Below are 26,815 nucleotides of genomic sequence, written 5' to 3'. Positions count from 1 at the left end.
GCTCGGAGACAACATTGCTCAGGCTTTGAAGGATCAAGTGAGTAGTGTTTTGAGGGAGGGAAATAGGGGGAATAGAGGGAAATGCCAAGAGGAGGGAACTGTGTACAAAAAGACACTGAGTTGGCAAAATACTGTCCCTGGAACACAGTCAAGACCCAGCCATAATAAATATGCAAGGAATTAAGTGAACTTAATTCACTTAATTAAGGTCTATGAGAGGACCATGAATGAGAGGTCCATTATAGCCTCAAAGCAGTGTGTTGACTTCTCCTGCTTTAAGTGATAATCATTTGGTGGCTTTCAGATTCCCCAAAGCCTCTTGATATGTGTACTGAGCCAATGCCGTCATTCAAAAACAGAACTTGGTGGGGTGGGAGGGGGGGCTCTGAATGGCACTGTGTCATCCCAACAAGAAGAATAACATTTGAATCTAGTTGTTTCACCTGGGCTCTTATTTTCAAACAACATGCCCTAACACCCCTACAGCAAAGGAGCTTTCAGAGGAGTCAGTACACCAGATGCAATGTTTTCTCCCTGATGTGTTAGTTTCACCCTCGAGTTCAGGAAATTCTTTGAGCTCTTTCTGTAGCATGCTATGCTCATTCATCAGCCTGAGTCATTTTATCTGATTGGGTCCAATCTCCCCCTCCTTGGCAAGCCTCCTTTTGCTGCTGAATAAATCATCTTGGGATATGTCCAGGAGGAAGATTTTCATAGGAAAGTTCCATCTGCATTCAACCCCTCATTTATTCAGGCTGAGCTCTCAGGCTCCCAAGGAGAAAGAATTGAGAAAATAAAGAGGTGTCTTCCACTGCCAAGTTTACTAATATGCTCATTAGCACAGATGACTTGGGGCTATGCCTGCAGATCAGGACACAGCTCCCCACACATCCTGGCACAGGGTCCGCAGGAACCCGCCTCCCTCCCCCACCCAGCCCTCTGCCCTATTTGGACTCCCTGCCTCAAGTCAAGATATTGATTACCCACCCTAGAGTTTCAGGAGAGCTAGCCAGGCAGTCCAAGGAATTTAGGAAGGGAGAAGCAAGTAGCATTTCTTTCTCAAGGATGTAATGCCTGGGATTATTTCATTAAGGTCTAGATAACTGCAAAACCGAGTTTTGGGGGAAGCGCTTTGCCCTTAAGTTCCGGCCCCATGGAATAGTCCAGCTATCCTGGGATACCTTTACTTTGTTAACAAAGTAATTCATCTACAAACTGGGTTAAAGATAGAATCGACCTTCTTCCAATTCAAAATTGAGCACTTAATTTTGTTTCCTTTCTTGAGCGGTGTAGTTACAGAGTGCAACTCTAAGGGACTAGGATTAAAGGAGTCTTTTCCAGGGTGTGTATGACATCCCAGAAATCTACTGTTAAGGGAGATCGGGGAAAATGTTGAGTCTTCTTTCTACTTTTGAGGGGATTCTATGTGCAAGGCAGTTGACCAGTTCTGGGTTTAAACTGAAACCCGTGTGTGTTCAAAAGAAAGACTCAAAAAGGAAATAATGCAATCTCGTGTTTCTGGGACACGGCGGACACAAATAACCCTGGAGATGGTGTGTGCCTCTGAGGAGGGAGATCGGGAAAGATATTCTTGCCCAGGGCAAGCAAAGGGAGGGGAGTTTCTCCTAGGGAAGGCAGGGGAAATCGTCCGCTCAGGGGGGCCTGAGGGAACGGCGAGGCGGTCTTTGGTGCTTTCAAGGGAAGCCATGGGGAGCCGCGAAAGCGCCCAGGACCTGACGTCATTGGCCATCAGCTGACTGTGCTCAGGGCCCAGGGCTCCACCGGCTGAAGCCGCAGTCCCACCGTGGCTCCGCCACATGCAGCCGGGCTCGGGACTAAGGCGCGCCCGGCGGACCCGGCGCCGGGAGCCCCTGCTCGGCCCGGCGCGGGCGCAGACACCACGTGCCCACCGTGTTGCGCCTGGATCTGCCCCGAGCTCCGCCAAGGGCTTTGTCCGCAACTGCTCGCCGGAGCTCGGCGGGCGGGAAACCGGGCTCGACAGGGCGGCTGGAAATGCCTTCCGCACGCCCTCCGTCCTCGACCCCTACTGTAAGCGGGGAGAAACTTGGCCCTCCTAGGGCCCTCGCATTCTAATGCCTCGCGCTCTCCATCTCTCCGGATTGGTGTAGTAAAGAGACTCCCTCAGGAAGCTGCCGGCCTCTGCAACTGTGGCTTCTTGGGGGGTATTTTGCTTTTAGCCCGAAAGTTGGCTTTGCCAAAAGACGCCCCAGTGGGGAGGGCATAAAGGAGACCCTCTATGCCTTCGCGCTGGGCTTTCGGAGTCCGTGGGCAAAGCGGCCTACGTAGTCCTGGCTCCGCACCTGCACAGGACCAGAGCCAGTGCCTAAAAAAGAACCGCGGAGGAACCGGCCAGAGCGGCCAGCTGGAGCGCTGCATCTCCGCGCCGGGGGCTGGTCGGGGGAGCCCGCCCCGCCCGCCCCAGCCCCGTCGTCCTCTCCCACGCGGGTCTGCGCGCGCCGCTGCCTTGAAGACCTGGGGCGTCCTGGCCAGATCTGGGCGCCAGGTCCACGCCACCACCGCCACTCCGCCCCCAGCCCCGTTCCGGGGGCGTGGCTTGGCGTGGGGGCGGGTCTAAGTCTCCTCTGGTGTCCAACTGTTCAGACAGGTCTCCAAATTCTTCCCTGTCGCCCGGCGCCCGCAGCGCGCTTCAGAGCGCCAGGGTGGCACGCGGCGCTCCCCTGGTTCCGGCGGCGACTCAGGCGACTTCCCCGCGGCCTCGGGCCTCCCTTCTCGCCCAAACCTCACACCCGCCGCACCCACCAAGCTACGGTTCTTAGCCTCAGAGATCTGCACCAGTGGCTTCTCCTCGTCCTCGGAGCTGTTGGCTTTGGAGCCCTCGCCACTTTTTCCCTGCCCTCGCCTCCTGCTCTTCCCAGCTCCGGGCCAAAGGGATTCCAACGAGCGAAGTAAAGGGGGTGAGAATCTTGTGCTGCGACCCCTTGGAAGCACAGCTGGAAAGGCTGACTTCGTCTTGTAGCCGCGACTGGGACCCTGAGGCCCTCCCCCTTCCCCGAGGGATGCGTCGGGCCAGAACCAGCGCTGCGCTGTCCGTCTTCGCTCAGGAAGTGGTGACAGCCAGAAATGAACGCGGGAGGGAGCCTCAGCACACCCGCACTTCCAAATTAACTGTTTGGTGACTTGTTAGCGCTGAGGCTACCACCTCGCCAATCCTCCCGCTGGGCACCCGCCACCTCACTGTCCCCCACTCCTCCCCCTTCATTACCCCCGCCCCCAGCTCCGCCCCGGCTCCCCATCCCGGCGCAATGGAGTTCTCCGAAGGACTCTGTTCCAGCCAGAGCTGCTAACTTCGCACCTATCTGCGCTGCCGGTCACCCCCGACCAGCCCCCCCTGCAGCCGCCGAGTCGTGGGCGTCCCGAGCCCAGTGCCGCAGCCAGGACCCGCCCGGCGCGCAGCTGAAGCACGGAGCCCGGGCGCCTTGGAGAGCAAAGGCAACGCCAAGACGCTGAGCCGAGACCCAGCCAGGAAGCCAGAGGCCGGGAAGGGGGCTGCGTGGCTCAGAGCGCCGCGGCTTCTGCGGACAAATAGCCCCCGCTGCCACGCACCCAAGCTGCGCGGGCTGGCGGGAGGGCGACGCGCGAGGACGCAGGGGTCTGCGGCGGTCTCCCAGACGCCCTTTGGCCCGGGGCGCACTATGACCTGACGTGCGGGCACCTCTTGCCCTGCCCAGGGCGGCTGGGGATAGAAGGGCGCGCCGCCAAGCTCCCACCAGGCCGCCTTTGGGTCTTTCGGGACCCCCTCCCGCCGCGGCCTCCCGCAGGTTCTGCGCCTCCCTCCCAGCGGCCTGGCGCCATGGAGCTCTCCGATGTGCGCTGCCTTAGCGGCAGCGAGGAGCTCTACACCATCCACCCGACGCCCCCGGCCGGCGACGGCGGGAGCGGCTCCCGGCCGCAGCGGCTGCTGTGGCAAACGGCGGTGCGGCACATCACCGAGCAGCGCTTCGTTCACGGGCACCGGGGCAGTGGCGGCGGCAGCGGAAGCTCCAGCAAAGCCTCGGACCCTGTAGGCGGCGGCCCCAACCACCACGCGTCGCAGCTGGCCGGCGACTCTGCGCTGCCCCTCTACGCGCTGGGCCCCGGGGAGAGAGCGCACAGCCCCGGCTGCACCAAAGTCTTCCCGGAACGCAGCGGCAGCGGCGGCGGCGGGGGCGCGGGCGACCTGGGCTTCCTGCACCTCGACTGCGCCCCGAGCAACTCGGATTTCTTCCTCAAGGGGGGCTATAGCTACCGAGGGGTCATTTTCCCCACCCTGCGCAACTCCTTCAAGTCTCGGGATCTGGAGCGCCTCTACCAGCGCTATTTCCTGGGCCAGAGGCGCAAATCGGAGGTGGTGATGAACGTGCTGGACGTGCTGACCAAACTCACCCTCTTGGTTCTCCACTTGAGCCTGGCCTCGGCGCCCATGGACCCGCTCAAGGGCATCCTGCTGGGCTTCTTCACGGGCATAGAGGTGGTGATCTGCGCCTTGGTGGTGGTCAGGAAGGACACCACCTCGCACACCTACCTGCAGTACAGCGGCGTGGTCACCTGGGTGGCCATGACCACCCAGATCTTAGCAGCAGGTCTGGGCTATGGGCTCCTGGGAGACGGCATTGGCTACGTGCTCTTCACCCTCTTCGCCACCTACAGCATGCTGCCGCTACCGCTTACCTGGGCCATCCTGGCTGGCCTGGGCACGTCGTTACTGCAGGTGGTCCTCCAAGGGGTCACCCCCAGGCTGGCGGTCATTTCCATCAACCAGGTAACTCTTGCCTGCCTCGCTCGTCCCCTGACTCCCCGGGGTTCTTTAGAAATCGCTTTTCTAAGAGGCAGGTTTGCCTCTCGCCCTTTGAGTCCCCTCCCCCAGCCCGGCACAGTGCCTTTTGCACCTAGGAGGTCCTGGGTGTTCGTGGGATGCTATTGCTCTAGAGGAACTGGAACTAAATGATCTCTCAAGTTTCTATCGTCTCTACCCTTCTACTCTGATTCTGTGAGTAATTCTGTGACATCAGCTAAGAAGTAGTCTTTTTGCCCCTCACACATCCCCCAGGAGCTGCAGTCGGTCTCTGGAGCAGGAGACGGAAAGGGAGGGGGAGCACCCCGATTTAGAAGGTGACCCCCACTCCTTCGCAGCTTTACTCATGAGAGTTACAGCAGGGTGTCCTAAGGGACTCGGATTCAGAGTTGGGTTTCTCTCTGTCTTTGTGCCACAAATCCTCAGTGCTCGAAGGAATCAACATTTGTCTAATGCGGACTAATTCCTGGTGCTGGGTACCCTACTTAAGCTATCTTATGCAGTCCTTCAAACAAGCCTGTGACACACGTTCTTTTTCTTTATTGCCTTGGGGATCTAAGGTGCTATCTTCTCTTGCTACAGGATCCAACCCCAATGCTTTGAATAAATCAATCTCAGGACTTTGGGGGCTGGTGGAGAGGGGGAGCAAGCATGTCATTGGCAAAGAATGCAAGTTTTGCTTAATTGAAAAGGGGCATTTTGATGTAGATGGTTTGAAATATTTAGGTGGAACCTGACTCTTTAGGTCGCTTTCTCCCCCTTTCTTCCTATCTATCTTTCCCCATTAAAAATGGATGTGTTTCTGTGAACAAAGTTCTCTTTGTCTGTGAACGAGGAGTTAGATGATGACTCTATTGTTTAAATTCATTGAAATCAGCGGATAATTAATGGCCTGGCACTTTCTTGGCCAAATGTCTGGTAGGTAACAAGAGAGTGAATGGGGGTAACAAGAGAGTTTTATGGGAACTTCTCCATAAAAAATGAGGGAAATGTATCAGCTGGAGTGTTTTCAAGTAAAAAGCTGATGAGAGGTGCTTGGACATCAGAGGCTCCTCTTGCAGTCTGGTTTGAATAGATGGTTCTTAGGATAAACAGGTACAACACCTATGAAAACTGCCCATGACTTTTAGGGCGCTGGTACCGTCAGAGTGCTTTACCCATCATTGACCTTCTGGACTCCTAGTTGATTTGGGATTCTCTCTCTTCTCGGATGGCTCTATATCCATTTGCTTAGGTTACTTATCTAGTTGGCTGCTTTTACGGTGCTTTTTGAAGTCTCCTTGGGTAGAGCAAAGAGCATATAAAGTACATGGCTATGATCATCAGGCCTGAAATGGGGGGATGAGAGCCTCTGTAAGTAAGGTCTGACCCGTTGAATTTTTCTTACTAAAAACAATAATGAGGGATTTCCCTGGTGGTGTAGTGGTTAAGAATCCGCCTGACAATGCAGGGGACACGAGATCGATCCCTGGTCCGGGAAGATCCCACATGCCGCGGAGCAAATAAGCCCGTGCGCCACAACGACTGAGCCTGTGCTCTAGAGCCCGCGAGCCACAACTATTGAAGCCCACACACCTAGAGCCCGTGCTCCGCAACAAGAGAAGCCACCGGGCACGGCAACAAAGAGTAGCCCCTGCTCGCTGCAACTAGAGAAAGCCCGCGTGCAGCAACGAAGACCAATGCAGCCAAAAATAAATTTATAAAAGAAAAAAAGTATTTTAAAAAACATAACGTTTTCTCAGAATCATCATGAACCTTTAATAACCCACATATGATAAAGTCTCAATTTGGAATTATATAAAATTAAATTTTAACTGTGTTTCTGAATCTTGTTTACACGTGGATTTGAACCCGAGTGTCCTCTGAATCTCTCCCTTTCTTCCAATTTCTCTCCTTCTGTTTTGCATTTTCTTTATTATGTACCTAGACATCTGCTGACCTCCCCTGCCCCTCTTGCTCCTTTTCCCCTTTTTCCCTTTCTCATCTTTTCTGTCTCCTTCTCCTTCCTTCCCCTTCTCTTCTCTCACTATGAGTCGTTTTCATAATATATCATAGCTACCTGACCATTTGCAGAAAACTCCATTTGTCATAACCCACTGCTTCTCATGCAGTAGCCTTCCTTGGTACACATTACTAAAAGACTTTGTCAAGTAACTTCGGAATAGTATTTAGAATAACATCCTAAGTAGCAAATTATGAATATTTTCAAAGTCCTAAGTATAGAGACACTTTTCTTGCCAAATGAATCCAGAAAGTAAATTTTGGCTCCATATTTGTTTTATGCTCCACTCAAATACTACCAGATGGGAGAAGATTAAAAATAAACCTCAAATGTCTTCCTCCTCCCACCCCATCATAAACAATCCTTTAGCGTGAAAACCAGGCTCCTGGTGTACGTATACCAAGCTCATTCAACTTTCTGTTGGGGTAGGAAATGCAGATGAACTGCCTTTTCATAAGGTGTCACCTTTTGCCGGACTCTGAAGGAACAAGCGGAGCGCTCTCCTCTGATTTTAGGTGCTGAAAGAACCTTTGTGGCTTTGGCCACAAAAGGTTTTCTTTTGGCGCCCTCTAGAGGTTCAAGTGTCTTTCCTAGACCTTGTCGGTGGATAAAGTAGAGAATCGCTTAAAAAAAAAAAAAAAAAAAAAGAATCTGTGATTTTTTTAAAATCAGTATTGTTTGGTTTTCCCTGTTTGGTGATATACAAGACATACTTAACACTTGCTAACGACCTCGTTTAGAAACTGGAATAAAATCCTAACTCCTTACCAGGGCCTACTGGATCCTCTGTAAGTTGGTGCTGCTTCTCTCGCTAATTATGTTTCTGTCTCTTCTACTCCTCAGCCTCCAAATATACTCTCTATTTTCCTGTCTTTCAAATATCCCAAGCTCTTTCCCACTTCTTAGGCTTTGTGACTGCTGCCTAGAACAATTTTTGCCAGGTCTTCACATGACTGACGCATTCTCATTCTTCCAGATTCAGTTCAAATGTCACTCCCTAGTACATGACACGTCTTATTTTCTCCAGAATGCATATACCATCTGAAATTATCTGATTGGTTTATATTTATTGTGTTTCCTCCCCCAGCCCCACACCCTCACAAGAATGTAAACACCGTGTAAGAGCACAGATGTTGTCTATCGTGTTTATCCTTTTCTCCTCCCGCACCTAGAAAAATGCCAGGCACGTGGTAGGCACTTAATCACTGAATAAACAAGAGTACTCATTGCATAAGCAATATTATAAAATAGCCAAGTCCCCTGACACTGTGTTGGTGAAAGCTTTCTACACACATACACACACACGTAAATGTGTGTAAAGCAGTCTTTTACACGTAAACACCTTCGGAGAAATCAAAGCACAATAATAATTCTTTACATTCGTACAATATTTTACATGTAACCAGAAGCCTTTACATACATGATCACATCTAGTGATGACAAACTGATGGTATCATCCTTCACTTTTATTTCAGAGGAGAAATGACAGATGGATTCTTAGAAACTTTAAAAGATGATGAGCCTGACAAGTGGTGAGGTCAGGATTCAGATCATAGCTCAGTGCCAGTCATTCTTCGGAAGCCTTTCAGAGGGTATCCTTCTAAAAACATAAGCATTTGAAATGACTCAAGAGCGAGAGGTACCTGTTTCACTCCTCAAGAGAATAATACCCCATAGAGCCTACGACTGAACATTTAATGAAAAAGCCAAAGGGCAGGGGCTTCCCTGGTGGCGCAGTGGTTGAGAATCTGCCTGCCGATGCAGGGAACACGGGTTCGTGCCCCGGTCCGGGAGGATCCCACATGCCGCGGAGCGGCTGGGCCCGTGAGCCATGGCCGCTGAGCCCGCTGAGCCTGCGGGTCCGGAGCCTGTGCTCCGCAGAGGAAGAGGCCACAACAGTGAGAGGCCCGCGTACAGCAAAAAAAAAAAAAAAAAAGCCAAAGGGCAATCAGAAGGGGAAAGTGACTGAATTGCTGGGAATAGGCTGTTTGTAGCTAGCTCGTCGTCTTGCCCAGTGGGCTATAAATTTGTCACCTGAAGGCCATAAACACTGGCATATCTTCTTTCTCTACATTAATCTTGATACCCACTAAGAGGATGGCTCATGTTTAACTTAACGTTTTCAAGAAGCAGGAAGCTAGAATAAGGATACAGTAAACACACCTCGGCAGCTGTTTCACTTCACTGAATATGCCATTTTCAAAAGGAACAAATGAGCTGATGATTGCCTTCTCTCACCCAAGCTTGGGAATCGGCTTCTCCTCTCCCTCTGGAAGAAAATTATATCCGTAGCTTGACAGGGTAAGAACCAAGCTGCAGGTCTCTGCAGATACCCTATGTGAAGAGAGAATGCCCTGTATTCATTTATCTATCACGTACTTTCCACTGTGGATACGAGGTAGAACCTTAAAAGGGCCAGCCAGGAGGTTCCTTAATGTCAGCAAAGAAATGGTTTCTGTTTTCTCCACTCAGTGAACAGTTAGACGAAAGGCGTGAACTTCCCACCCAAAGAGGTTCTTGTCCAGGGCAGATGTGATCCCCGCGTATTTTCTAGGTCTAAGGGGCACTGGAAATACTGAGGAACCCTCAGAAGCCTCAAAGCCCAATTCAAAGGTTTCCTTCTCCTTTCCCCCCGAGAAGGTTCAGCTACAGGTAGCACTAGGGCTGTAGGTATTCCTTCCTCGGGGAGCCTCACCCATTTCAAGTTAAATCAGCTTCATTATGTGATTCAAGCCACAGATAGTAGCGCCTTTGTCCAGATTCTCTCTACGGCGCAGAATTTTCCACCTCTTAACTTGTTTCTCTTGCCAGTTCAATTTACCCATCTAAAAATTCGTTACAAAATGACATTATGTGTATAATTAAAATATTAATGATAAGGTTGTATTTGGTAGGTTCTCTCACCAGGGAGATACATTCTAAGCTCTGTTGCTGTAGTTAGCATTTGATTCTATTTTAATTGCTGGTGACAATAATACAAGCCACCTAACTTTTGAAATTCATCTCATTCTCATTCTTCAGCTCATTAGTGATAAGATGATGAAGATCATTTAGTTATTGGAAAACTGAGAGGCAGCAATATTTAGCTACAAAGATTGCTGCATTATGCTTCCCTCTTGGGGATTCTAAAATGTCACAGCTAGTGGCTAATTAGCCCTCTGTACCTCTTGGTGAGGCATATAAGCAGAAGTGTCAGAATGGAAGTGATTTCTCCAAGATAGCTCTATGAGCAAAGGCAGCCAGGTATGCAAATCCAGGTGAGTCAGTGATCAGGGTCATGCTGTCAGATTTGAATTTCTCATGCAGCCTTTTCTTCCTTGTCTTACACATTTCCAACGAAACAGAAAAGACTAGAGCCAGAAGAATGCTAATTAAATCATGATCATTAAACTTGATTAATAACGAGGGACTTTTAGCTTGCCATTTGGCCTTTAAAAAATCCTTTTTGGGGCTTCCCTGGTGGCGCAATGGTTGAGAATCCCCCTGCCAATTCAGGGCACACGGGTTCGAGCCCTGGTCCGGGAAGATCCCACATGCCATGGAGCAACTAAGCCGGTGTGCCAAAACTACTGAGCCTGTGAGCCACAACTACTAAGCCTGCGTGCTGCAATTACTGAAGCCCGCTTGCCTAGAGCCTGTGCTCCGCAACAAGAGAAGCCACCACAGTGAGAAGCCCGCGCACTGCAACCAAGAGTAGCCCCTGCTCGCTGCCATTAGAAAAAGCCCGCGCGCAGCAACAAAGCCCCAACACAGCAAAAAATAAATAAATTAAATAAATAAATGTATTTAAAAAAAATCCTTTTGGGGGCTTCCCTGGTGCCGCAGTGGTTGAAAATCCGCCTGCTGATGCAGGGAACACGGGTTCGTACCCCGGTCCGGGAAGTTCCCACATGCCGCGGAGCGGCTGGGCCCGTGAGCCATGGCCGCTGAGCCTGCGCGTCCGGAGCCTGTGCTCTGCAACGGGAGACGCCACAACAGTGAGAGGCCCGCGGACCACAAAAAAATAAATTAAAAAAAAAAATCCTTTTGGGGAAAATGCATCGTTTATACCAAGTAAGAGAGTGGTGTATGGTATGAGCAGGTGGGGGTCAGGAGAGAAGAAGGCTTTGGCATGTGCTTTAATATGCATTTCTGATCATTTAAATGAAGGGTTGACTTCACAGTAAAGTCAAAGTGAGTATAATGGAATTACCAACATCTCTCTCCCCATGTGTAAAATTTAAACATATGCATATATTATATGTCCTTTCTCTAAGTCTGCTAACTCGAATCAAACAAAAGGAATCTTATGACTATTTAATGTACAGCAAATGACATGTAATTTAAATCATCTCAATTTGGTATTTGATATCAAGGTAGATACTTCAGGAAACACAAATGTCCATTAAATGAGCGTAACTGAGGTCCTATTTAACGAACCTCACTAGTTATGATGTGCATTTTTTAAAACCACAAATACCTCCATTTCTGTACATTTTCCTTTGGCAAATTCATATAGGCTTTAAAAAAAAATAATTGCAACATCCCAGCCTGTCTGAGAAAATGACATTCAAAAGCAGATTTGAGTGTCAACATTCCCAAGGGGTTCCTCTGAATGCCCAGAAATGGAAATATTATTCTCTCTTACTTGTGAAAAATACCAAGAGACTGTCCTTTTTGGTTCTCTTTTCCCTCCTTTCTTTCCTTTCCTTTTTTTTTTTTTTTTTTTTTTGCGATGGAGAGTAGGCTTTGCAAAGGATATTTTTAATGACATCTGAAATGACAAACTAAATCCCTTCAGCCCTGATCTGTAGACACATTTGCCCTGGAGTTGCCAATAGGCTTGGCGTCTGTGTGTTCAGAGGGAGTTGTAAAATGATGTGTGGTGTGGCCTTTGCAAGATTGAATAATGAATTTGTTTTTCTTCCTACCCGGTAATGTCACCTGACTGGTTTCAGTGGGTCGGAGAATAATTAGGTTGGAACTGGGAAGACTGGGAGGCCTTTATTTCTGTAGCAGCTGCTGCGGTGTCATGCTAAGTAGGACAAATGCATTAGTCACATTTACACCTTGACGATTGATGGCATTTTAAGAGCTCATCAAAAATAAGGGAAACCAAGCATTAAAAGGAAAGTTAAAAAAAAAAAAAAAAGTTGACCCCAAATTCAGTGCTGCTGGCAACGTATAATCAAAGGACGCTACTACAGTCACGCTGATGTGACACTTCACTGTTGTCTAAATATTTCTTAGGATGCTAATTTATTCATTTCACAAGTGTGTCTATTTGAGTTGATGCTACATGTGTTTGTTTTCAGTACATAGGAGACACTTGCAACATTCATCTCAAACCTTTCCTCTCACCGACGAATGGGCACAATATTGATGTTCTGGGGGACCAGGAGGTCTAGACTATGCAGTCGGCTGGCGTATCAGCTCCCTAGGCATATTGCTTTGTAGCAGTTCTTTGCTTTCTCTGGAACGCCAGGTACCAAAACCAGAATGTAGGCAAATTTCTGGGATATTTAGGTCTGACCCTCCGTTAGCAAGAGAATCAGTTCTGTAAATAATTTCCCCCCCCGCATTTTCTTGGGGCTGGAGTAGAAGAACGTCAGTCTACCCAGCCGGATAATCTTCCCTGTGCTTTCCCAGGAAACATAACTGGATTTATACACGCAAATTAGATCATGTGAGTTTGTTTATGAAGAACTATTTTAAGAAGTCAGGTCACTTAAGCAGCACTTCGGAAGCCAGCTTTTCTCACTCCAAGATTTTTCAGTCACCTCTGCAGGGTACAGAAGAATGCAGGGCAGATTAATTAACCGTTGAGGTCCCAGACATTCCCAGAGAGTCCTGGCCATCTCCCAAGGGGAATAAAAGCCATTCTACCAGTGAATGCAACTGTGTGACCACCTTCTCAACCAATGAACTGGGATTATAACTCAATGTGTTGTCAGATAAACCTGCAATTCCTTGTTTCTTTGATATCTCTGCATTGGACTCTGACTGGGCATATTTGTGATTTAGTATTTGAATTTCATTCTTAGCTAGATCACGTCTTTTAATATGTGTAATACCTTGCACATTCATTAGTCACTGGGGTTTTCTTTCCTTTCCACCCCGCTTCCTGACTTATATGCCTAACTCAGGTGTTATGAATTGCAAAATATCTTTGAAACACAAAATTCTCCTAAATCAGAAAATGATAAAAATGTACATGGTGAAGACGTGAGCTAAGTCTGAAATTAAATCGTATTAATGTTTGGGGGTTTTTTAACGAGTAAAATTTTAAAACTGTCATGTTTATATAAAGAGCATACCAGTATAAAATTTTCACATGAAACAAGAATTATTTTGTTGAGCTGTCTTATAAGCTACATCCTTGTCCTGTGTCAGCTGGTTTTCCAGTTGACTGGAGTAAACCATTTCAGAATCTTTTCTCCTTTTTTCTGTGTGATTATGTGCTGAATACACATGATTGCTTATAAGATAGAGACGACTAAGGATTACGGAATGCATAGTCAAAATATATGTATTCCTTTAACTCAGAACATGGGACTAAGAAATGCAGCAAAACAGAACAGGACCAAAAAAAAAAAAAAGAAAAAGAAAAACCCTGCAAGGCCTAAGGATGGAAGAGATATGGTCAGTGTCCTCAAATATTTGGGGTACTGCCATGACGAAGAGAAACTGTTTATTTTATGTGTCCTCTAAGACAGAATAATGATCAATGGGTGGTCGTTATACCATGAGAGATTTGGTTCACCTAAAGCTAAGGCTTTGTAACAGATAGACCTGCCCAGGGAGCTGCTTTTTGAAGCGATGGGCTCCCTGGCATGGGGATTTTTCAAGGGAAAGCTGTCCAGAAATCTATCAGGGATGGCCTAAAGGAGAATTCCATACAGGGAGGTCTTCTCCTCAATTTCCATACAGGGAGGTGGTTTCCAAAGGAAACCACCAGTTGCATCTCTAAGCCATCACAGCCACTTTGCAGGCAGGAAAAAAAAAAAAAAAAGAAGAAGAGGACAAAGAACAAAGGGCAAGAAGCCAAGATGCCTACAGGGCATTTGCCCACTGAGTCGGTGGCCCTTTCAGGACCTCCTCTGGGACCCCTGCCCAGTGATGTCTGCTTCTATTTTGGGGACCAGAATTCTGATCCAAGGCCCCTCCATCGGCAAGAAAGGATGGCAAAAATAGATTTGATTTTACTGCTTCTCAGAAAATCAGGATTGCATTAGGAAGAAGGGGAGAAAGAGGATTGAGTAGGAAAATTATTCAACAGATACTCGTTGACTGACTGTTGGGTTCTGGATTCTGAGGCACGGCTGTGTACTACACGGTCAAGGTTGTGGCTATAATGAGGCTGGTACTTGAATGGATTGGGGGAGGGAGCTTGTGACTCTGATGCAGAGGTAGGAAGGTTCGTAGCACACTCTCAGAACACGTCTGAAACAGGATTCGGTGAATATTTTACACAAATGCAGGTCTTGGGCTTTTTTTACTACAGACTTCTAAAGCATGAAAAATCGAAGCTGCAGTGGATTTCTTTTAAGAGTTGCGTGAAAGGAAAGGTCAGACTTTAGAAAAAATTGTAAAAAAATGGGTGTGGCTCTTCCTAGTGCAGAATGTAAAGGGCCCCTGGGGAAGAGTCAGGAGGTCAGTTACTTAAGCATCACCTTATCACAGACTGAAGGCATCCCGAGCCTGGTGACCAGAAGACATGGCACAAGAGAGCATCTGCCTCCTGTTGAGACGGTCGGGCTTGTCTGCAGCTCCAGGCTCTCCTAGGTGCTCTGTGTTCACAGGAACCCCAGCTAAAACCTGAGCAGCTGCCTTGCAGCTCCAGGCAGCCCATTCCCACACAAGGTGGGCAGACAAAGAGCTGAAGCAAGGCTCAATTCCCTCTCCTTGGTACATTGCTACACTCTGCATTTTCAACTATCAGAGCAACGTCATAACATGTCATGTGTCTACCAGGCTGTGAGCCTCCTGAGGTCAAGGATTGTGCCCTCCTCATCTTAGCGCCTAGCATAGTACCTGGCACATGGGCAGTTCTAAATACCCTACTTATAAATGAATGGAATGAATGAATATTACACGGCCCCCTCCTCCCCCTCCGCCCCGCCAACACGCATGGTCCAACAGTCAGTGAAAAGCCAGTGAGAGAAAAGAAATCAGTTTCTCTGGTCAATACAGGCAAAAGCACACCAAATGTCATCCCAGGAAGTGCTTTGGGCAGAAAGACCCAAGCTGAGTGTTCGCTAGACCTGTGTTAAGGAAGTTATAGTAGATAACATGAAGAAAAATTCAAATCATTATCCAGATCATTTCAGTCAAAAAAGATAAAAAAGGAAAAAGCAAGTGAAAAAGTCATGGACCTAAATTATCCATACGTATTTGTCCATTCCTGAAAATTTTAGGTGGTCCGGTCCATCCGTGCAAAATAGAGTCCGAGTATTAAGGAGGGCCTCGGCCCCTCGTTGGCTCCCTTCTCGGTTCTTTAGCACCCTGGCTCTGAATCCCAGCACCGGCACCTCACCCAGGCTGTCTTTGCTTTGTGGTATACCACCCCAAATCATTTCTTTGGCCTGACCTCTCAGTGGTACCCCCTTCTGGTCACCCGTGGACGTTCACCCTCTGGCTTCACACAGGGGCAGTTGTGGGCAAGAGCTGCTCCCACCTTCCTACCTACTCCTTGCCAGCCAAGTTGGTCTGCTTCACCCCTAAGAGGAGAACCAGCTGCCCTTGCTGAGCATAGTAACTGGACAATTGCTTAGTCTGCCATTTCCCACAGCTTCAAACCTACCACCTAAAGACCAGTTTGTACCCTAACTGGACCAGTTTATCTGTAGGCTGCCTAAAGGCAAAAATAAAGCCTGATTTCCCATATTGGAACCCAGTGCAAGTAACCGAAACAGTCTTCATGAAGTCCAAAAAGGTTATGAGCAAGTCGCCTGTTTTCAGGTCTGTGACGCATTAACCCCCTTAGTTCACTTTTCTGCTGCCAATTAGGTCAAGAAACAAAATCAACGTCAATCGGAGCTGGCTTATTTTCTCCGAAGTTCAGCATCAAACGTCCCCCATTACTTAAGTGAGTCTTGCTAGCCTGCCGGTGATGGTCAGCTCACTCGCGGGTGAGATCATGGGACCGGACAGTCAGTGCCCAGTGAACAGAGGGCCCCCTTCCCTATTTATGAGAGAGATCTAGCCTTTGTCTCTCACCGAGTGAATCATGACATCATGTGCAGCTCTTGGGGCCCTGCCCAAGCCATTTCAGCCAGAGAGGAACTGTGAACTCTTCCAATGGACAGTGAGAGATACTTTCGAAACTATGTAAGTACATTTCCTTAAAAACATAGAAACCACAAATTGTCATCGTATTTTTGCCATGAAATTTTCCCAGTGACGTTGGCCAAATGGCTTTGGCTTCTTCAGGCGCAAGTATCTTGATACCTAAAAGGGTTTTGTGAGTAGGGGGAAAATGCAGAATTATGAAGTTTTTCCTAGTACCCAGACCTAGTTAGATATTCCTTCTTCTTTGACCGCATTACCCCTACCTGCTTATCCATCCTGCCACAGGGCCGTACTGCTGTTTGTCTCCATGTCTCTCTCTCTCACCAGCCGGGCTGTGAGTTTCACAAAGGCAGGGGTTGTACCTGAGTCACGGGTGTGTTTCCACCACTGAGGCTAGTGCTGGTTACATACCCTCTTCCTTCTCAGGTGCTTTCAGGGCTTGCCCTCCAACTCACCTCTTAGATGTTGAGGCTTCTTAAATTCCCATCCCGTGTGTCTCCCCATCACCCCGGGCAACCACGTCCTCCTTTAGTTGACGACCGTGCACCTATGTCCTACATCTGTCTCTCCAACCCTGTTCTGTCTGCTACGCTGAAGACCAGGGTATTTCGTGACCTGCTGGACACCTCCAGGCAGCTCAGTCTCAACAAGTCAAAAATCAGCTCCCAGTCTCCCAGCATCTATGTGAAATGCTGATGGTTTCATCTCCCATAGCTGGGATCTGTCCAGATCTCTCCATCCCACTCATTTCATTCTAGTGCAGCACGCCCTCCCCAACGATCTCTCAGTTTGTCCATCCCTCGTGCTCCTCCAAGCCATCCCCACCTCGCAAGGGTGAGCTTCTCTCAAATGCTAGTGTTCTCACCACCTCACACCACTGGGGAAGTTCTATCACCAGTTTTCCTGGGTACCTCATGCTGGCTTATGCCTGAATGTTTTTCTGCAACAGTTCTTCTGGCTCCTTCCTTCCTTGTCTACCAGCTCAGGTGTCACCAGCTCCAGGAAGCCTCCCCTGTGTCCCTTCTTCAAGACACATGCCAGCTTAGGAACAAATGGCCTGTGTGTAATTGTCTGTTTGAGAATCTGAACTCAGATTAGGTGTTTAGTGGAGGAGGGGCAGGCAGATGTTACCAAATTTGACAAAAAGACAAGCCGTTCTTGGAGCAAGATGTTTTCCGTGGGAGAGTGTCGGTGTTGAGTATTGCCCTGCTCCAGACCTACACGTCTCACGGGAAGAGCATCAGTGTGTGGAGATCACAGTGCAGGATGTGGATTCAGACCACCTGGGCTAGATCTGCCATTTATTAATTTCAGGATACCCTCAAGGGCCTTAATCTTTCTGTACCTCACTTTCTTTAGCTGTAAAATGGGAACAATAATAGCGAGCCGGAAGATCATTGAAGAGATGAAATAATATGCACAATAGTATTTATTTAGTTCCGGGCCTGGTACAAAGAATCACACAACACCTTTTATGTTTTATTATAACTTAATTTTCAAAACAGTCCCCCTTTTTTCCTGGAGTCCTCTGCCCTGAGTGGTCCTTTCCTGGGCTTCACTTGGCTAAACCCATGTGTTTTTGAGACCAGTGCTCACAAACTTTTATGTGCTTTGGGATCACCTGGAGGTCTTGGTAAAACCTTTGGATGTAGGGGGAACCCAAGATTCTGCATTTCAAACAAGTGCCCGGGTGCTGGATGCTGCCAGCCTGCAAATGATAATTCGAGGAGAAAGGAATTCAGCACAGACCCCACCTTCTCTGCAGTGGGTATTCTGACGCTTACCCAGGTGGGTTTAAGTCCCTTGGCTTGCCTCATGCCCTTTACATCTCTCCATTATTCATTAACTTATTCTTTCATTCAGTCCCTCATGCATAAATATTTATGGAGTATCACTGTGTGCTAGGTGCAAACAGTAAGGATACTGTGGTGAGGAAAAGAATCCAGAACCCCACTATTAAAGGGATTATAATCTAGAGTGAGAGGCACCCATCAATCAAATAGTGACCTAAACACGTGAAAAATTTCAAACTGAGTTAAGTGCTTTTAAGTCAGGTGACCTGGTTTAGTGCCAGGCAGTGACCAGGTTGAGGCTAGTAAGGCACCCAGGGTGCAAGGATAAGAGGCACTCACTCTCAGGTGCCGACCCTGCACTTGTACAACCCTGACAGGAAGTGCTTTCTTAAACTGTACACCCTAGGAACCCAGCTGGCCTTACCCTTGTCCTGGTTCTGGTTTCTATTTAAAAGAAAAAACCCTGACTTGAACTGAGAGGAGGAAAGTATCTTAATCAAGACCTGGAGGAGGAATAGGGGTTGGTAGGTGAGACTGGCAATATAGTTTCCTTGTTTCTTTCTATTAGTAAACCATATACACTTTGAGGACAGGCGCTGTCCTTTTGTCTATCCCTGGCGTGGACATTGGCACATCATGGGAAAAGCTTGTAGCAGAGGCTTCTTGAGTCAGTGCCTGGAGAATCATCTTAGCATCAGTATTTCTGCTTCCCTTTTTATAGCTGTGGATGCTAAGCTCAGAGTATTACATCATTTCCCTTTGGTCAGTCAGCTAATAAAGGATTTTAACCACATCTGTCTCATTTCAAAGCTGCCCCTCGATTTGATGGTTTTTTAAGGCCATTTTATCTCAATTCACTCTGCTAGTTTCAGAGGCAATGAGTTAAAAGTAATAAAGGGAAAGAAAAATGAAATTTGTATTCCAAATCGTAGCAATGCGTATGACGATGTTATCGTTCTATGGAGCCAGGGGGCTGGTACATTGTATTGAAAGTAGCACCCAATGGTCATCAAAAGATTGACCTTGCACTTTACATCCCAGACAGTGCAACTTTGTACAGACCAGTCCACCTGTCTTGGCCTTGCAATGAATTCCTCACAGCTCTAAAATTCTGTCACTAGGCAATGACTTTTGCGATGGCTCGTGCTCTACGGCTTGTATTCCTGTGAGTTACAGTGAATGTGTATGTGAAGATTTGTATGCTTTCCTGGTTTATTTCGCTCCCAAGATCAGATAATGACAACCCATGCAGAAAACATAGCTGGCTGAGGTCTGTAACCTCTGAGAAGGAGGAGAAATATGAGTAAGGTTATAGCGAATGCTGAGAGAATTACTTATTAGATGGTATTTAATATTTAATTTCTCCTAGTGGTTTAGTTACATTGACACCGTGAGTTGTAAAATTGTATGTGATTTTAGTCATTCGATTTGTTTCCAAGGGAATCGTAGCCGAGATATTTATTTAATTGACAGACAATTGTTTCCTTTGAATATTTAATTAGTGATTTTATGGAGCTTGTCAGAATTGCCTATCTAGCTTTTACACAATGCGCATGTCAGCTGTGATCAACAAGCCGTTTTATGTCAGTGTTACCCAGGGGTGATGGAGCTGGGCAGCCTGCATACCTACAACTTGGAGTCTGGCTTCTGTGGTTTCCTATTCTTTGTCTGCGGACCCCAGGAAACAGACCCCAGGACCTCGAGGAGCTCGCTCCATCCTGCTGTACGTTAACCACATCATCTGTAACAAGATGCGGATGTAAGATACCTGCTGTCAAAACGTCCCAGTTCATAGATATGAAAGGACTTGATGAATATGAACGAGTGTTGAGCTGATAAACAGGAGTAACCAAGCACTGGATAGCAGCAGCAGTAGTAGTAGTAGTAGTATTTCTGTAACACAGATGGGTTGGTTACACATTGCCAGGCTGCCTAGCTCTGAGATGGGGCTGGAACTGGCCAAACACAGGACAGCAGTCCACAGGCTGAGTGCCTGATTGTTTATATGTGGAATCTTTAAAAAAAAAAATGATACAGGGGCTTCCCTGGAGGTCCAGTGGTTAAGATTCCAGCTTCCACTGCAGGGGACATGGGTTCAATCCCTGGTTGGGGAACTAAGATCCCACATGTCTCTGAGGTGCAGCCAAAAAGAAAAAAAAAAGAAAAAAAGCAAAAGAAAATGATACAAATGAACTTATTTACAAAACAGAAACAGACTCACAGACTTAGAAAACAAACTTATGGCTACCGAAGGGGAAAAGGTGGGGGGAGAGGAATAAATTGGGAGTTTGGGATTGACATATACACACTACTATATTTAATCAACAAGGACCTACTGTCTAGCACAGGGAACTCTGCTCAATATTCTGTAATAACATATTTGGGAAAAGAATCTGAAAAAGCATAGGTATGTGTATATGTATAACTGAATCACTTTGCTGTACACCGGAAACTAACATAACATTGTAAATCAACTATAGTCCAATATAAAATGAAAATTAAAACAAAAACAGTGAAATGGCAGTTCTGCCCTGGCCGTTTCCAGCAATAATAGTCATTTCCCGCTAGAAGCAAAAACTGCACCTCCGGATGAGAGGCTGTCCACTCAATTTTAAGCCACACATTTTACTTAAGTGTTTCTTTCATGTACAAAAATATCAGTCATCAGGAATCACCCCTTTGCCATGTACTTAGAACATTCTTGCAAGGAAGCAAAACCAGTTTTTCACTTAAATGCTGTTATGTCTCCACACAGATTACCACACTGAAGTTTTTCCTCATGAAAAGTCCTTCCTAATTTTGTGGAAGGTGGAAGCAAATTTTCACTTGATATCCTGCCCCAAATACCTTGGTTTGAAGTAATTTGGGTGTAAAAAAAGGCTGAAAAGATCATTTTTAAATCTAGTCAATAAACTTAATTTTTTTCAGTCCCATCTCAGGCACGTGCACATGATTCAAACTGCGAACCTATCCCAATACTAAACAACCACTAAAGGACAGCAAAATGAATCCATTGTCCATAAAATTAGCAGGGAAACTCACAGAGGGGTAAATATCAACTCGCTGCCAACAAAGAGGATAAACAGAAGAGGATTTAGAAGAGCAGCAACGTTTTTGTCAAACTAGACTAAGCACTCACACATAAAACTAATGAAAGTGACGCTGCAGGGTGGTGAGAGTGGAGGGAGAGCCACTCCGCCTCTCTTCGTGCCGCATTACCATTCATCCTCTCCTGCTGCTTTGCCGTTCTTCTGCCTAACCCACCGAGGCACCCCCAAGGTTCCACTGAACACTGTTTGAGAACCACTTCTTTAAAAGACCCTCCCACCCCCTTCCAGACACTTGAGGAGGAATTCTATTGGGCTTGCTTTGCTACCACCTATTCCCTGTTGTCTTACTGGTTTACAGTCTTCTAACAGCAGTGTAGACACCCGAGAGCACCTAGGCTCTGGGATCAGTCAGTGGAACAATTTCTAATTTCCAGGATGCTCCATGTACAACATGTTCTTTGTACTGAAGTGCTTTCTTCAAATACTCCAAAATGCTGTCCTTTCCCTATCATGTACAGTAAAATTCGTGTGACAACCTGATTCTCCAGTAAGCTATAAGGTCCCTAAGAGCAGAGACTATGTCCTATATGTTGAATAAATGAACAAATAAACCATAAAAAAAAAATAAATACAAGACCCCCTTCCAAATCTTTGTGGGCTTTGAGACCTTAACTTGGATGTTCCAAAGGGAGAACCAGGTAGAAGAGCTGAGCACACTCCCGGGTGGCAACGCCTCGCTGGTGTGTGGTTCACATACGTCCTGTCCCCTCTGAAGGGTGTGTCTGTGCAGTAGAATTGCAGCCCTCATTTCAAAATGAAGAAATTGAAGATCAGAGATGAATTTGGCTGCAGTCGTTCCGATTGGGTGTAGCCAAGTGAGGATTTAAACTCAAGTCTGTTGGGTACCAAACACACATGAGTTCCTGCTGCCTCCCCGCACCATATACCCCTGCACGTGCCAGACCGACGTTTAAAGTTAATGTATATTCACATTTAATAATGCATGTGCCTTTCATTTATAACTGTCTACAATGTGCAGAACTTGAGGAAGGCAAAGTCAAATAAATATTTCCTACCCTCAAGGCATTTATATTACCAGAGGCAAGAAAGAAAATTTATCCATCAATGCCTGGGCCGCCTCCTATCAAGACTCTACAGAGAGCTGCAGCGGGTTTCATGCCGTGATGCTCTAAAGAGCTGAGAAACAGTCTCTGCTCCTTTACCTGGCTTTCTGTCTGTGCAGCCCATGCTCAAAGCAGAATTAACATTTAGAGAAGAAACCGAGGCTGAGAAAAGTCTAAAGTTCTGATGACTTCCTGGTTCCCCAGCCTTCTTCAAAACCAGATTAATGGATACACCAGAAGGAAAAGGGGAAAGAATCATTACATAATTTATTAAACTATGCACACCAAGCCCTTATTTTAACCCACATACCTACTAGCAAAAATAAATCTTTCTTTCCTGCCTATGTTCTTGAGAGTAATCTAGACCTAGTTGCCCACAGGATTCTGAGTTACCCTAAATTGCTTCATATGCGGGCTTCCCTGGTGGCACAGTGGTTGAGAGTCCGCCTGCCGATGCAGGGGACGCGGGTTCGTGCCCCAGTCCGGGAGGATCCCACATGCCGTGGAGCGGCTGGGCCCGTGAGCCATGGCCGCTGAGCCTGCGCTACGCAACGGGAGAGGCCACAGCAGTGAGAGGCCCGCGTACCGCAAAAAAAAAAAAAAAATTGCTTCATATGCGTTAAAACGTTAAGCCATTTGAGGACATGCCTGTTTACCTGGGGCAAGTTTCTGCGCACAGACTGTGCTTCAGACACTGCTGGGTGACTGTCGACATGCACTGTTCTTTCTTTCTTGCTGGGGAGGTAATGTGACCAGACGTGTGTGTGTGTGTGTGTGTGTGTGTGTGTGTGTGTGTGTGTGTGTGTGTGTGTGTGTGTATCTGTCTATCTCGGGTGTGTGTGTGTGAGGTTTTATATGTATATATTCAGGTGTGTGTGTGCCTGTGTGCCTTCTTTGTAGCTTGGGGTAGCCAATACGGTTATAAGTGGTACTCATCACTGGAAGGCTTTGGAAAGCTTTGAAAAGACTCCTGATTCTTCTGGGAAGTCTGCTTTTTTTACACACACCCCACTTTAGTCATTTTTCTGCCTGGTAAAAGCAGATGTAATGGCACCTCCACCAGCCACCTCGGGCCATGAAAAGACCTTGAGGATGGAAGCCGCACAGTGGGATGGTGGATCACAAAGAAATAAGAATTCTAATAAGAAGGAAAGAAGGAAAGAAAATGATAATAATGTGAGGTGATGGATATGTAAATTAGCTTGATTGTGGTAATCATTTCAGAATGCATATGTATATCAAAATATCAAGTTGTAAATCTTAAATATAGGCAATTTTTATTTGTCAATTATACCTCAGTAAAGCTGAAAAAATACTTAAAAAAAGAAATAAGAATTTTAGGACACTGATAATACTATTGAGGTCACCGTACCAGCCCTGGACGGCTCATCCCTAGAAATTTTTTAAAGCACAAAATAGACTCCAAATTTGTTTAATCCACTATTATTTTACTTCTTCATTACCAACATCCGAATGAAAGTTCTAATCAATACTGGCTGCAAAATATATTCATGGTGTATTGACCGATAAATAAACATTGACTACTTCTTGAGATAACATTGCAACTCTTCTCTTGATGACCTGATCATCTAAGACAAACAGAGCCGTTTTCATTTTGTGATTTTTTTTTTTTTTTGCTCCATACTTGAGGTTTGGGGAACATAAAGAAAGACCCAGATCAGATGTTGTGTCATCTGATATATTATTTATAGCCCTAGAATAAATGCCAGGCAATAATTATGGCTGGAGAAGACTTGTAGGACTATGTCCCAAGGGAAGAAACTGATGCCTTCCTATTTATAACTCTTTGAAATTGCACTGGGCTTCCTGAGATTAAAAGGCATCCCTGGAGGTGTTTAGCGGAAGCCAGATGCCCATCGTCAGGGATTTGGGGCAAAAGGCAAAGGGTTGAACTAAATGATTTTTAAGATCCCTTCTAATTCGAAGCTTATGACTCTGTGACTCTTGGTGTTATAAATAATTGGTTACATGTAGAATAATTGGACTCTAAAAAGAAGTCCAAAAAACCTCCTAAATCTCATAGAGGAAGGGGGGACATTTACATCCTGCAGTTCCCCTAACTTTGTCCTCTTCCCAGATCTTGATCTCAGTGAATCCAGGGTTCTCTGGTCCATCCTTGCAATTACCCAAACCAGAAAGCCCAAGGCATGCCTGTTACTTCTCCATCTCTCAGTCCCCATGGCCAATCTATTGCAAGTTCCTGACAAGCTTCCCTCCTGAATATGCTCACATCCGTCCACTTTATCTCTGCCCCTTTCACTTCAGTGCAGGAGACCCTGTTCCTCATCTGAATCACAGTCGCCTCCCTACATCCAATTTAGATCCTTTCCGATCTACTGTCCACAGGGTCACCAGGGTGGAGTTTTTCTTATGGGGATGTTTGCTTAGAATCCTTCAGTAAATGTCAGTAGCTTCCCATTGCTCTTAAGGCAAAGGCAGAACTCCCTCTTGAGACCCACGTTTTAGATCTGGCCTCTGTCTTCCTCAGGTAATTCCATTCTTCATCTCATTCTCACTCCTGAAGTCACGACGACTTTGGTTCAGTTCCTTGAAAGACCAGTGTCTCTTTTTGCCTCTGAGCTGTCTGAGTTTCTGTTCCTCCTTTTCCTGAGAAGCTCTTCCCTCATTCTCCACACAAGGAGCCTTTATCAGGGAGGTTTCCTCTGCCCTTTCTTAGGTCACAACTTAATCACATTTTACATGCCCCCGTACTTTTCTTAGATAACACATACCACTGTGCATGCGTGTGTGTGTGTGAGAGAGAGAGAGCAAGAGAGCGAGTATTTGTTCCATGTCTGTTTTTCCACCAGAGAGTAGGTATGATGTAATAGGGAATGGGTAAGATTTGCTTGCATACCTGAATACTCTCAGCCTCCCATGTTTGATAAATATTTATATAAGAATGAATAAATGAATGGGAATACCCAGGGCTGATGTTCAGGGCCAGATGGTAGTTCTGGCTTCTCTAGAGGATGTATTACAATAGATTTTAAGGTCCAAGAAGGTGAAATAATTGTGGGTTAGACCAGGGTTCAGATTAGTGCTTCTAGGGGGCTTCTGGTCTCTTTCTTTCTGGTTCAAGGCCTGGGTAAGGCTAAAAATTGCAGATAAAATATTTTTGGTACCAGGAGATGAATAGGAATCATACCAAGAGAAGAGGACCTGATGAATTTGCCAAATTGTAACTCCAGTGATCCTACACAAATCATCATGCAAGGGTGATGCTTTTCTTTTAAAAGTCCATGTTCTGGTAAAAAAATACTCATGGCCTCCACAGTCTTTAAATAGATAGTATCATTAAAGAGGCAAACACCAATTTTATTAAACATAATTATTCTTATCTTATTGCTTATTTCTTATGATGGATCTCAATAATGTTGAGTTATCAGATAAACATATAAGATCTGTTGACCTCATGAAGAGGAAGTTGACACAAATACTGGATTGGATGGCTAATTAGCTAGCTAGATAGATAGATAAATAGGTAGGTAGATGAAAGGAAAGCTTACGTACTACTGGGGTTGATTTTTGAGTAATACAGGCATTTATTTGTCCTCCCAATTTTGGGAATGAGTCTGGGAAGAGTAATGAACATTATAAGAAAGTAGGATATAGATTACTACACTTAATCTATACATTTTCCACTGAATATTTGTACCAATTCTGCTGGAATACCCCAATGACAGAGAACTCACTCCATCCCAAGAAGCTCTTTGCATTGTATGACAACCTACTTGTAGAAAATACTGTTTGTTGTTGACATGGTATAGGCAAGCTGCCATATTTTTTGTGTTGCAAAGAGCCAGGACCACCTAAGATATCTCAGATCATTATTTTCATTAATCCCAACATTACCTTTATCTCCATCACCACCATCATCGTTCCTTTTCTCCTCCCTTTTCATCATCTCCACAAGAGTCCCTGACATTTCTGTCGTATTTTGAGCCAGAAGAAATTGTCATTAATTCTGACTGGGGACACAGGAAAATTTCACCGTGGTGGCAGGTGAACTGGGAATTCAAGGGTAAGATTTAGAGATACCAACAAAATGCCATGGTTATAAGGTGAGACCTCCACTGCTGGAAGATGAGATCCCTATATCCACGTCCTCCGCTACATTCTAGTTTTCAGGAAATGTACACTTCTGTATTTCTTCTCAAACAGAAGAAGGTGCTTTGGCAAAATGAGTGAGAAGAGATGCTCTGGAGCTAGAGTGCTTGCGTTTCAATCTTGACACCACCACTCATCAGCTTGAGACCTGGCAAATTATTTAAACTCTTTAAGCCTCAGTTCTCTCATCTGTAAAATGGGGATAGTTATAGTATGTATCTCATAAGGGAGGTGTGCACATTAACAGAGGTGATGTGGGTAAAGTCTTGGGACAGTGCTCAGGCCATATGTGTTACCTGTTATTACGCGGTTTGCAGTGAAAGCCTAGTGAGGGCAGAGACCTTGATTCTTAATTCACCATCATATCTCCAGCCTCTAGAACAGTGCCTCGCACATAACTGTCGCTCTGTAAGTAATTATTGAATGAATGAACAGAGCAGCTGGGGAGAGTGACATGGCCAAGATGAAACAGTTAGCAAGAGGCTCAGGCCAAAGCACTAGCGAATCACCTGGTTAATGAAAATGTATGCCTCTGATATTTTTAACCGTTATTTCCAAACCATTTGATGGAAGGCTGAAAGAATATATTTAATACAAACATCACTTCTCCAAGATGGTGTGTTTTACCAAAA

The 26,815-nt window shown here is 46.3% G+C and overlaps 1 protein-coding gene across 4 annotated transcripts in view; it reads left to right on the top strand.

The window, feature by feature from the left end:
* Window positions 1-1,793: 1,793 nt before the first annotated feature.
* Window positions 1,794-26,815, top strand: part of ADCY8 (adenylate cyclase 8) — a 220,095-nt gene continuing 195,073 nt past the window's right edge. For 2 of the 4 annotated variants that reach the window (XM_067017166.1, XM_067017165.1), the window contains exon 1: window positions 3,404-4,780. In XM_067017166.1, the coding sequence (XP_066873267.1) occupies window positions 3,833-4,780 (948 nt within the window). In that variant the 5' untranslated portion in view covers window positions 3,404-3,832. Of the gene's footprint in view, window positions 4,781-26,815 lie in introns of all 4 variants that reach the window. The other 2 variants (XM_059042851.2, XM_067017164.1) reach the window with 2 other exon arrangements.

The sequence above is a fragment of the Kogia breviceps genome, chromosome 17, assembly GCF_026419965.1.
Source record: "Kogia breviceps isolate mKogBre1 chromosome 17, mKogBre1 haplotype 1, whole genome shotgun sequence".
Lineage (NCBI taxonomy): Eukaryota > Metazoa > Chordata > Mammalia > Artiodactyla > Physeteridae > Kogia > Kogia breviceps.
This window is presented reverse-complemented; position numbering and strand designations above follow the sequence as displayed.